This window comes from Hyperolius riggenbachi, chromosome 1 (assembly GCF_040937935.1).
Source record: "Hyperolius riggenbachi isolate aHypRig1 chromosome 1, aHypRig1.pri, whole genome shotgun sequence".
In the NCBI taxonomy this organism is placed as follows: Eukaryota; Metazoa; Chordata; class Amphibia; order Anura; family Hyperoliidae; genus Hyperolius; species Hyperolius riggenbachi.
In genome coordinates this window covers 180230162-180242778 of record NC_090646.1, presented here as the reverse complement: position 1 = coordinate 180242778, position 12617 = coordinate 180230162, and the positions used below count along the sequence as shown (strand labels likewise).

The 12617-nt window shown below is 44.7% G+C and overlaps 1 protein-coding gene across 1 annotated transcript in view; it reads right to left on the bottom strand.

Moving 5' to 3' along the window:
* The window catches only part of PLRG1 (pleiotropic regulator 1), an 80336-nt gene that overhangs the window by 27088 nt on the left and 40631 nt on the right, over positions 1–12617 (bottom strand). The window contains exons 7-11 of the mRNA XM_068269550.1: positions 10774–10875; positions 9383–9475; positions 5399–5548; positions 4994–5095; positions 1589–1691 (exon numbers count right to left, since the gene is read on the bottom strand). Coding sequence (XP_068125651.1) covers positions 1589–1691; positions 4994–5095; positions 5399–5548; positions 9383–9475; positions 10774–10875 — 550 coding nt within the window. The remainder of the gene's footprint in view (positions 1–1588; positions 1692–4993; positions 5096–5398; positions 5549–9382; positions 9476–10773; positions 10876–12617) is intronic.

Below are 12617 nucleotides of genomic sequence, written 5' to 3'. Positions count from 1 at the left end.
AAGTTTCCTGTCTGTGAACCTTGTTGCATTGTGGGAAATAGCTGTTTACAGCTGTTTCCAACTGCCAAAAAAAAAAAAACATGCAGCAGCTACATCACTTGCCAACAGTAAAAATGTTCGCTGGAGTTCCTCTTTAAAGAGGAACTGTAACGCCAAAACGGCCCCTGGGGGGTACTCACCTCGGGTGGGGGAAGCCTCAGGATCCTAATGAGGCTTCCCACGCCGTCCTGCGTCCCTCGGGGGTCTCGCTGTAGCCCTCCGTGCAGTCCGGGCAGCGGTGACGTCATTATTTACCTTCCTGGCTCCTGCGCAGGCGCTCTGATGCCTCTCGGCGCCGAAGTAGGCGGAAATACCCGATCGCCGTCGGGTCTGCTCTACTGCGCAGGCGCAAGTTTCCGGCGCCTGCGCAGTAGAGCGGACCCGACGGAGATCGGGTATTTCCGTCTATTTCCGTGCCGAAAGTCGCCACAGCGCCCCCGCTGGAGCCAGCAAAGGTAAATATTGAACTGACAGTCGGCACAGTCGCCGGCTGTTCGGAGGGCTGCGGCGAGACCCCCGTGGGACAGAGGACGGCGTGGGAAGCCTCATTAGGATCCGGAGGCTTCCCCCACCCGAGGTGAGTACCCCCCAGGGGAGGTTTTTGTTGTTACAGAGTCTCTTTAAGTCTTGAATTTTCTGGAAGCCCCTCCCATGGATCAACACACATTACAGTGCCCAGTGCTGCACAAATTCTGCATGGGTGGGAGGGAAGGGATGGGGAGAGAGGTAAGCACTTCTACCAATGCAATAAATGCTCTGCATCAGGTAAAGGCGCCCACACGTTGTCAGATGGCCAGCAGATTTAACCACTACATAGATGTTTAGAGAGGGATCTGTTAGGGCTCGTTCACAGTATGAATGCTTGTGGGTTTTTTAAGCGCTGGAGATTTTAGAAATCGCTCCAAAAGCTCTTGTGCAAAGATTCCCTATGAGTGTTCACATGTAAGCGTTCTGATTTCATTGAAATCGCAAACGCTCTACATGTACCATTTTCTGAGTGCTTTGGCTCAATGGAAGGTATAGGGAAATCGCAAAGCGCTTGAATAAGCGCTTTGTATAGCGATTTTCCGAGCACTTCTATGAACAAATACTGTACATAGTATTTATTCATTTCCGGGTGAAAGAGTTCACTTCCTGACTGACGTCAGGAAGCGAAAAAGCGAATTGCTCAGCAAAAGCGTTCAGAAAAGTACTTTCTAAGCGCAGGAAAAAGCGCTTAAAAAATTCTCAATAAATCGTTCAACGCTTGCGATAGCGCTGGTGATTTATAATGCGATTTCTGATAGGAAAATCTAATACATCAGTATTATCATTCTACAAGTATAAAGAAAAACTCTGCTCGGTGCATTTACACATACAGCCACAGTAGTCTTGCAGTTGCTGCAGTGAAAGTTAACATTTGATTCGATGTAGAAACCTTTGCTTGTATAGTATACAAAAGTTATTGGCAATACTGCTCATTTTCAAAATTCTAGTCCTTGTAGAAGCAGATATAATGTAAACCTAGAAATACCATGTCACAGTGCCGCACCAGTCTTCCATGAATTACCTGTGATGATCTGTGGCTCTGCAGACTGACACCTCACTGTAGCTACAGCATTTGTGTGTCCAACAAGTGTGTGAACGCCGGCCTTTGTTCTTATGTCCCAGATCTGTGACAAACAGGAAAAATACAGTAATGAGACCATGTACCTGCACTGGTTCAGCTCTAAAATTGTGAGCTTAGTACCTCATTCCATTCCATGCAACAAATGGGACAGAACCACGCCACACCCATCCATTTCCTGCAAGTATCCCCAATACAGAAAACCCAACATCCATACATTTACAGTTGCCACATACACGCTCACTCTGAATATGCCTACCCACAAGCTGACACTGTCCATGGCAAAATTCACTTGCTTTTTTTCCTGCAATCATCCTTGTACAGTGCCTGTGCCCTTCCTGACACACACTCCGCACTGTAGGTATTCCATTCCATCTGTACCACTATGGCTACATCTAGAAGTCTCCATTTGGGGCACAGGAGTCTGAGCGAATCAGTTCATTCAGCAGCTGTGCACCGGGTACAAAAGTGGCAAAGATGCTGGAAAGAGTCCACCACTGTACAGACAAGGATTCTCTTGAGGCGAGGTGGTTCTTAATATGAGAAGGAGTCACACTAACAATCGAGGTTTGCATTTGTGGGGGGGATCTGGAAATAATCATACCCTCTCCTGATGCACTGGTGCTACCTAATCTCCCTCACTACGCACTCATGTCCTGATTCTGTGGAGAATACCTTTCTATGCAATCACTGTGAAAATCTCTTCCTCAAAACTTTTCCCAAAGTGGTCCATTTTATAACAATAAAAGATCAACAAACCTGCCAGCAGCCTCACCACCCATACAGACAGCACCTGATTGGAATGTACAATAGGTGACCTTTAACCTTATTTGTTCGTACATACTCTATCTGTACGTCCCAGGCAGTGTTGCCAACCGCCCGTAAATTTACGGGCAGCCCGTAATTTTTGATACAAATTAAGCTGCCCGTGAATTCCGTAAGGAATTCAGCAGCGTCCGTAAAAGGGCGGCCAACCGGCCGCCCGCTTTTGCAGGAGGACAGCAGCGCAGTGGAGGAAGAGCTGTGGGCAGCGGTGGAGAAGGGGGGCAATCCCCCCCCCCCCTTCTCTCACCTTAGTGCTCTCCCTCCCTTGCTGACTGTCCCCCTCCTGATCTAAGTGACATGTGGCTGGCAGTGGCGTTTGACAGCGGGCGGGACTTACCTTCCGTCTCGCTCCTGCGCCGGAAGTTCTGCTGCTCTGGTCTGGACCAGACCAGAGTAGCGGCAAATCATCCCGTGCCGGCGACGAGACGCAGGTAAGTTTCGCTCGCTGCCGCCTGCCACTGCCAGCCACTCGTCACTTAGTTCAGCAGGGGAAAGCACTAAGGTGAGAGGGGGGGGGGGAATTGCCCCCCTTCTCTGCCGCTGATGCCACAGCTCCCCCTCCACTGCGCTGCTCCCCTCCTGCTTTGGGGGTCACCTGGCTACCCATGGGCACATATAACCCTGGCTACATCTACTGGGCACATATAACCCTGGCTACATCTACTGGGCACATATAACCCTGGCTACATCTACTGGGCACATATAACCCTGGCTACATCTACTGGGCACATATAACCCTGGCTACCCATGGGCACATATACCTCTGGCTACATATACTGGGCACATATACCCCTGCCTACATATACTGGGGACATATACCTCTGGCTACATATACTGGGCACATATATCTGCTGGCTACATATACTGAGGACACTGGCTGTTTGCCATTATGTGCATTTACTGGTGAAAAGCTGTCTCATGTGCATTTACTGGTGAAAAGCTGTCTCTTATGTGCATTTACTGGTGCAAAGCTGTCTCTTATGTGCATTTACTGGTGAAAAGCTGTCTCTTATGTACATTTACTGGTGAAAAGCTGTCTCTCATTATGTGCATTTACTGGTGAAAAGCTGTCTCTCATTACGTGCATTCACTGGTGAAAAGCTGTCTCTCAGTACGTGCATTCACTGGTGAAAAGCTGTCTGTCATTACGTGCATTTACTGGTGAAAGGCTGTCTCTTATGTGCATTTACTGGGGAAACGCTGTCTCTCATTATGTGCATTTATTAGCCATGCCCACTTTAGTCGCCGCAAATTTCCTCGAACATGTTGCCCCCTACCCATTTGACTGCCCCCTCATATGTGCCAGTCTAGAACCGGCCCTGTACCCCTGCTTACATATACTGGGCACATATACCCCTGGCTACCTGTTCTGGGGACATCTCTCCCCCTGGCTACCTTGTTCTGGGGACATCTATACCCCTGGCCACCTATTCTGGTGACACCTATAGACCTGGGGCTACCTATTTTGGGGGAACCACTGCTGTCAGATTAAATGTATTTTGGGGAACTGCTGCCAGATTATGTGTATGTTGGGGGGAATCGCTGCTGCCAGATTACATCTATTTTTTGGGAACCACTGCCATATTATCTGTATTTTGGAAGAACCTCTGCCAGATTACGTGGATTTTTGGTGAAATGCATGTAAGATTACATGTATTTTGGGGGAAGAGGGGGAAACACTATGGCAGAGCTCAAACTTCCCTGGCAGACCTTTCACAGCAATATTAAAATCATGTATATTTGGCCCCACCCATGACCACACCCACATTCTGTTGCGTGACCAGGTTTTGTCAGTAAAAAAAAATCTTTTGTCAGTAAATTTTTAGGTATTTGTCAGTAAAAAAATAACGTGAAAGTTTGGCAACACTGGTCCCAGGCCTTCTTTAATAAGCCTGTCAGAAAACCCCCATTGTGTGCTGTACAACACTCCCTTACTCCCAACATGTCTGCTTTAGCAACCAACTATGTTTCAACCTCAGTATACACTCACCAACCTAGCTTACTGCTTTACCACTTCACCATCTAAAATACTACTGCACTGTCCTCTCTAATCTACTACACTTGCCAAGACACAACGTACGTGCATCCTAGTGCAATCTAGTTTTCTTTTACTTTTGCGATCCCCAGCAACCTCACCATGTCTTACAACCATCCACAAAACTGAATAAACCCCCTGACTTCTTACAGTCTGTGTGTATCCAACCCGCATTTCTGCTACACACCCCACATATTGTCCTACCGTTGTACCATCATACCATTTCTGCACTGTCCAATGAGGACTAATAGAGTTTAAACAAACAGTTAGGGAAACAGTGCCCATCTCCTAGACTCTAAGCTAAAACTGAGGCTTAGGTGTGGGCCATGGCTGCATAGCCATAGAAACTGAGTTTTCCTTTTGGGGTCTGATCTACACTGCTGGGAATTCTGTGACCCTCAAGGAATGACAGATGACTATGTATATTAAAGATTTTCCACCCCAAGAAGCCACGTTTCCATGCACAAACAGACAGAACCTATACTTACACGAGCAGTAGAATCTCTGCTACAGGTTACAAGGACATCAATAGTGGGGTGCAGATCTAAACCATACACGGCACTGAGATGACCATGGTAATGCCTAATGACCTGTAATACAGAAAAGAGAAAAACTAAGGTGCATATATAAACTAAAGCTAAAACATTTGTGCCTAGAATTAAACTTTGTTGTTAGAAGGACTTTAACAATTCAGTCTGTAACCAGCAAAAAATAAAAAAAATATAAAAAAATAAAATACAGTTCATGTACATAATTTGCATGAAAAAAATGAAAGCAATAACAGCAATAAGTGGTTCAGTTCTTCCAACAGTGTAAAGTACTTTGAGAGTAAGTGAAAGACTGCTCTGCCGCATTTGCCAGCATAAAGCACTATTTATATATGTAATACAAACCTTATTATATTCCAGATCCCAGCATTTCACTTGCTTGTCCTCACCGCAGGAAAACAGATACGGGCTCCTGGCGCTCACAATCACTCCCCGGACTGTGCTTATGTGTCCTGTTAAGGACAGCTTTAATTTACCACTCGCAAGATCCCAGATCTCAAGAGAAGATAAAAGAGAAGTGAGGCTGCATGTTGCATACTGTTAATATTTCATGACAAAAATACTACCAATAAACAAAGAATCTTATTAAAGCTACGGCATGAAAATCACCCTAGAGCTATACATTTTGCCAACAATCTGTCTCTCTAGAATTCTAGCTCTATAAAGAATTGTGTGTTTTATACTTCAATAGACAGAACAAGCAAAGCTCACTCCAGTAACTTTATCAACAGATATATCACCATGTGACCGAGGGGTTATTCTTTTGAATTAAAGGGAAAAAGTGAAAACTGTGCCTGGGCAGTAGAGTGGACTTAGCTATTTCCACCACAGCCTGAGCAGAAAGCTAGCAGTGCACCTGCGCGCAGCTGCAAATATTATTGGGTTTTTGGGGGAGGAATGACAAAGGCATTGGGGGGGGCGGACAGTTGGGCTATAAAACCAGGGCGTCGAGTCAAATACTGGGACCAACTCAGATTTAGTAGGGTCCTCACCAAAATCAGTTAAAGGATACCAGAACCCAAAGGGTCTGGTAAAATGAAAGCTGCAATGGGTATGGAGAGAAAATGAGATACTTACCGCTTCTGTCGTTCGCCGTCAGCCGCCGGTCTTCTGACATATATGCTGGTGTCCGGGCAACTCTCCTGCCATCTAACCAGGACATACTGCGGCATGCATGCGCAGTATGTTCTATCGTCTTTGCTTCTGCCGTCGCATAATGATGGGTAGAAGTATGCACACTCCCCCACCTCCTCTGTCCTAACGTCTGCGATCCACTGAAAAGCAAGCATCAGATGCTAATCTCTTAGCGTCTGACGCTTGCTTTTCAGTGCAGAGCAGACGCTAGACGTCATTATGTGACGGCAGAAGAAAAGACGATAGGACACACTGCGCATGCGTGGCGCAGTATGTCAGGGTTAGAGGTCAGGAGAGTCATACGGACACCGGCATCTATTGGAGAAGACCGGCGGCTGATGGCGGGGAACAACAGAAGCGGTAAGTATCTAATTTGATCTCTCCCTACCCAATGCAGCTTTCATTTTACCAGACCCTTAGGGTTCTGGTATCCTTTAACCCTTTGCACACTTGCATGCAAATTTCACAAAAAACAATTATCCAGGAACCAGTGCTATCCCTACACCCAAGTTAAAAGCTGGGGTCTTTGTTACAAAGGCATACATTCTCTTGCATAGTCACATACTCCCCAGAATTCGTATGTGTTGTAACGCTTGCCCTGCAACATGCATACTGCAGACATGCATGTATTTTGTGCATCTAAAGGTTAGGAGCACATATCCTGACGTCCTCTCTTAGGGCAAACTAATCCCACAAGGGAGCTACAAAATATATCCATGTGCACAATGCACAACCCAGCACAAGCTCTGTGCTTGCAGACAGTGGTAATTATGCCTCTTACATGATGCTCTGACAACAACCAAAGTCTGTATTCAGGTGACATTTATAGCTTATGATTCTAATGCAAACCTGAATAAAAAAATTACTAAAATAAACCAGATCTACCACACAAACTGCGCTTTATGACAAGTCCTGTGCCATATACCATACATACTCAACTATAAGTCGAGAATGTTAGGAATGACTCACAGTATAAAAGTGTAGGGGTTGCCTTATACTCTAGTCAATGCTAAAGTTTTTAACTTATAGCCAGTGGTGGCGGGCACAATCTCTCTCCCCATTCCCTGCTCCAGCATAGCGTCAGCCCAAAGTGGGGCCACCTCTCTTTATTCCTCCCTAGTGAAACGCAGAGCACCACAGCGAAAGTTTCACTCCCCAATCGAGGCAGGTGCAGCATCCTCTCTGTTCCCCTCACTCATACTGGTCTGCGTGCTTTACCGTTGCTCCAGCTACCACGACACAATGCCGCAAGGGATAAAGAAGAGAGGATGCTGCCCCCGCCTGGATTGATGGGGGCGGGGAAGGTGGCCACTATGTGGTGCAGTGGACACTTTTCTTTCCTTACTTCAGTTGCACAATAAATAGTACATGTTTGAAAACATAGCGGGACCAATGGGAGGAAGGGCCGGTTTCCACTACACGCAGATTGGATGCAGAAAAACTGACTCCCATGAATGCCTGTGGTCCTGTTTCCACTAAACACGATTTTTCTGCTGCAGATTTTCCCATAGGCATTCATTGGAGTCAGTTTTTCTGCATCCAATCTGCATGTAGTGGAAACAGGCCCTAAAGGATTTATACGTAACTGGGGCTCGTCCCAGCCCAGTGTAGTCCGTCAGCTCCTTGGTGTCCATCTGATCCCCTACATTCACCGCAGTCAGCCCCGGTACAGTCCTGGCCATGCGTGTTTTTAGTCACCCTCCTGAAGCTGGGTGTATTCTTTGCCTGCAGTTACAGGCCTAACTAACTGTGCAGGCACAGAACGATCCCGGTCATGGGATCAATCAAGGAAGTACTGCCCAGGGTGACAGCAGGAGAACAGAGGGGACCAGACAGGAGGCTGGAAGAAGTCCCCAGTAAGTATAATCATTTAAAGCAGGTTTTAAAGATTGAAGCATCAGAACTGCTCTTTACATGTCCCCCCTGTCAACCATGCATTAGAAACACATTTTTTCTATATCTTTATGCCAGCCTGAAGCATCCCTACTGAAATGTTTGCCTGAAGCTTGAAAAGCGCATTACAAATGCAAACCCTTTTTTCAGGAAATACTTAACTGTAGGTCTATGGGAGCACTAGGATGCTCTGACATCACAACGTGCAGAATGCTACACCAAAATCAATGCAAAGCTGATGTACATGTGAACACGGTCCTAAAGCCTTTTATATCAAGTCATGGTAGTGCATTAAAGGAGCTTTCCACAGGGGTCACGTAGGTGTGAAATGTGTGACTGACAATTGTGACTGAAGTGTGTGGAAGCTGAAGCTTTACACAGCAAAGCTATTTTTCTACACTCTGTAAGTGCTATCTCTATGTAATAAATGTGGAATTTACCAACTATGGAAAAATGGAAGCTTTGTGACTCAATAGCCCACCAGTAACTGGCCGATAAAAAAAAGTGTTTATTGTTCCAAGTCATCTACAATGATTGTATATCAGAAATATTTATACCGCGCACACCCACATGTGATGTGAAATAAAGGTTTTAAGGGCTTAAAGAGAAACTCCAACCAAGAATTGAACTTTTTCCCAATCAGTAGCTGATACCCTATTTTACATGAGAAAGACAATGATTTTCACAAACAGACCATCAGGGGGCGCTGTGTGACTGATTTTGTGCTGAAACCCCTCCCACAAGAGGCTCTGAATACTGCGGTACTGCTGGCAAACTGCCACAATGTAACAATGTTCAGAGACAGGAAATAGCTGTTATTAGCTGTCTGTAACAGACAGAGCAGCTAGAAACAGCTAAATAACCTGCCCACAGTAACAATGTCACCATGTAATAAATGTCAGAATGTTAATCTGGGAGAGGAAAGATTTTACAATGAGCAAACACTGACTAAATCATTTATACAGAATTATGGTAAAAAATGAAGCACTTTTTTTACTACATTATTTTCACTGGAGTTCCTCTTTAACAAAATGCTGTGAAAATAAAACAGTATAAACCTTCCAGTACGACAAGGTCAGATGAATGCTGGAGTATTCTGCTAACAGCAATTTACTTGTTAGTTGCATTGATCCTCACAATTTAACTTAACGTGGAAAAGTAAATTGCTTTTTCATCACAGCGCTAAAGAGTTGCTGAAGCTGGCATGAAGAAAATTACAAAGACTCAAAGGCAGCAATGGAAATTACACCCTTCAGCGCAATGATATGTTAAACATATACTTCTCAACGGCAGTCCTTTTACCTTAATAGTCCGGTCTGCTGAGCCTGTGACAAACCACTGGTTACCGGGTTCAACCGCTAAGCATCGTACCCACCCTAAGTGACCACTGATGACCTGTACACACACAAAAAAAATGGTTTGATTATAAAACAGTACCTTCTAAAAGGAAAGCGGCAAAAATGTACACGTAGCTTTTCACAATCACAAAGTTAAGAATATATATTTATTTACTTCTTAAAGTGTACCCAATGTGACATGATGAGATCGACGTTCTTATGTACAGTGCCAAGCATACAAATGACTAGGCTGTGTTCAGCCAAAAAGTCATTTCCAGGAGTAGGAGAATAGATACAACTGTTAATCTTATCAGTTTATTTTCACTTCAGGTTCACTTTATAGTATATCCGAGGCGATATGTGACATGATGAGATAAACATGTGAATGTACAATGTAAAATATTAATAACAAGGCTGTTTTACTTTTTTTATTTTGCTGCCTGAAATAGTTACCGTATTTTTCGGACTATACGACGCTCCTTACCATAAGACGCACCGTTTAGAGTAAATGAAAAAAAAACATACTAAACCTGACCCTGTTTCCTCCTCTGCATGGGCACAGTACAGGGAGTCCCTGACATTGCGGCTGGTTGGAGGCTTGTATTGGCAGGCGTTCACAAGTCAGTTACGACCTGCATTTGGACTATAAGACTTTTGGGGGAGAAAAAGTGAGTCTTTTAGTTCTTAGGCATGGAAGTGACGGCTTCTGTCTTGTCAGTAGATTGTCAGGAATATAGTAAATATCACTGATAAGCAAATTACAGCCTTGGCAGAATACTAACTAATACTAAACTATTTAGAGCAGAAGAAGATAGTAAAAGGTCAATAGCTCATGGATTTTTACTCTGGGACACTTAATGGGCTGCCACTGAGCAGAGGCAACAAAACATTCATTCTACTTTGTAAATGTTTAAATATAAAATAAAACCATGGGATAATTGTTTATCTCATCAGTTTATTTTCACTTCGGGTTCACTTTAAAGTGGACCCAAACTCTTGCACAGCTGACAAGGAAAAAGTATATCGTTGTTGAAAAATTCCCTGTGTGTAAATAGAGAGATCAGCCTATTCGCTAATATCAGCAAGAAGATCAGATCAAGAATTTATACAACCCTACAGTGTCATGCAAGTGTGAATGGTTGTATGGGATGCCTTTTAGCAATTGAAAGAGGATCTTCAATGTTATAAAGTAATAACAGAGAGGAATACATATTGTGACATGATGTCTTTAGCCTGGAGAAATGTAATATAGCTAGAGGTGAACCAAAAGGCTAACAAGCAGCATAGGTGTACTCATACATTATTTGATCATTTGTCATTTCATACATCATATTAATACATCTAACAATCACTTACTCTGTACAGTTTCCAAGGTGGATGCCACTGTGGTTTTGGCATGGTTGGAGCTTTTTTGGCCATTAACGCAGAGTTCTTCATTCCTCCAGTCTCCATACCACCCTAAATCATAACCAGAAAAAAAAAATTAAAGATATTTAAGACCAGAATCCATTCACTACAAAACTGTAAACTGCACATACAAAAGACCCACCACAATATAATTCATTCTAATCAACAAGTATGAAAGTGAATCATGATGCAGTTAAAAAAGAAAAGTTTTATACATTCCTGAGGCTTCCTCCAGCCCCCTCCATGCAGATCTCTCCCTCTGGGCCAGCCAGTGCAGGAGCAGTGGGGCCAAGCGCAGTCCCCAGTCTCGCTCCTGTAGTTTAGAGCGTTCAGTGTCTGAAAGCCCCAGGTATATATAAAACTTTAAGACCACTGGAGTAACCTGAGAATTGGAACATGACAGATAAAAGCTAATGTGAATTGGAAAAAAATAAACCCCAAAACCCCCCAGATACTTACCTAAGGAGAGGGAAGGCTCTGGGTCCCATAGAGCCTTCCTGATCCCCTCACATTCCCCTCGTTACAGTGCTGTCACACCCATTCTAATCTGCCACCGCAAGGGGCTTCAGAAACCCGAGTGCTCCCAGGACACACAGCTCCATACTACACGTGTGAGCACGCTAGCACAGGCACAACACGGAGCCGCCTGTCTTTGGGTGCACTCGGGCTCTTGAAGACTTTTGAAACCTCCATCGCGACACAGAGCAGTATTTGACAGATCGTTCGGATACTGCAGCCCAGGGTGACAGCGCTGGAATGAGGGAACAGTGAGAGCAACAGGAAGGCTCTATAGGACCCAACGCCTTCCCTCTCCATAGGTAATTATCTGTTTTTAGGAGTTTTCTTTTACTTTACATTCACTTTAATTAAATCAAAAGGCAGACACAATTTTCAATCCAAATGCAACCAATCTTTACATTGCAGTAAACTTACACATGGAACTGGTGGTGGGGGGTGGGGGGGGGGGGGGAAGCTGCCTGCAGCAATTACCAGGAATCCAGGTATCCATTACCTCCAAGCTCTCAGAAAACTCCAGCTTTAATAACACAGTCTTTAGCTATATAATTGTTTGCTAGTTTACATACCTTTCATGCTCGGTGGTCTAATTATTACAGTAATGGCTACTATGGTGCCAAAGAGTGAGAGGAACCAGTTCACTGGTCTTTTCATTTACTAGTCCCCACATCCTAGTAATTAATCTTTAATCTGGTAGAGGGACTCAAGCAGATGGTTCTTAGCCGAGGCTGCCTCTGACAAAAATCTAGCATTTGTAGGATGCCCCACACGCACCCCCACCCCAAATGTGTCACCAAGAGTGCCAGATCGCTTGGGTCCAGTACAGGATGGTGGCATTGCCCTCTTGCTCCATCATGCGGCGTGTATTTTCCCTCCTCCTTGTTCCATGGCAACTGTACATGTTGCTAGCGACTTGTCTGTAGAGCAGTCAACCCAAAAATGTCACCTAAGGATTCCGGTCACCTTTAGTGAGACCTGCAATAGGTGTGCCGTAGGTGTGTCGTGTGGAAAATTCAGTGTGGAAAATCAATGGGTACTCACAGATGGCAGGCCTGCAGGGAACTGTACTGCACAGAAGAGCTAGTGCTAGGTCTCCATGTCCATGTGTAGTGTTGATGAAGTATAGCTATATGTCACAATCCAAAAAGACTGGAGGGAGGTAATTATTGCACAAGTCAAGCCCCACACGCATCATTAAGGTAGCTCCTATTAATTGTGGACACCCCATGATTTGTTGCCCTGTCCCAGCATTCCTCTGAAGCACTCCCTACAGAGTA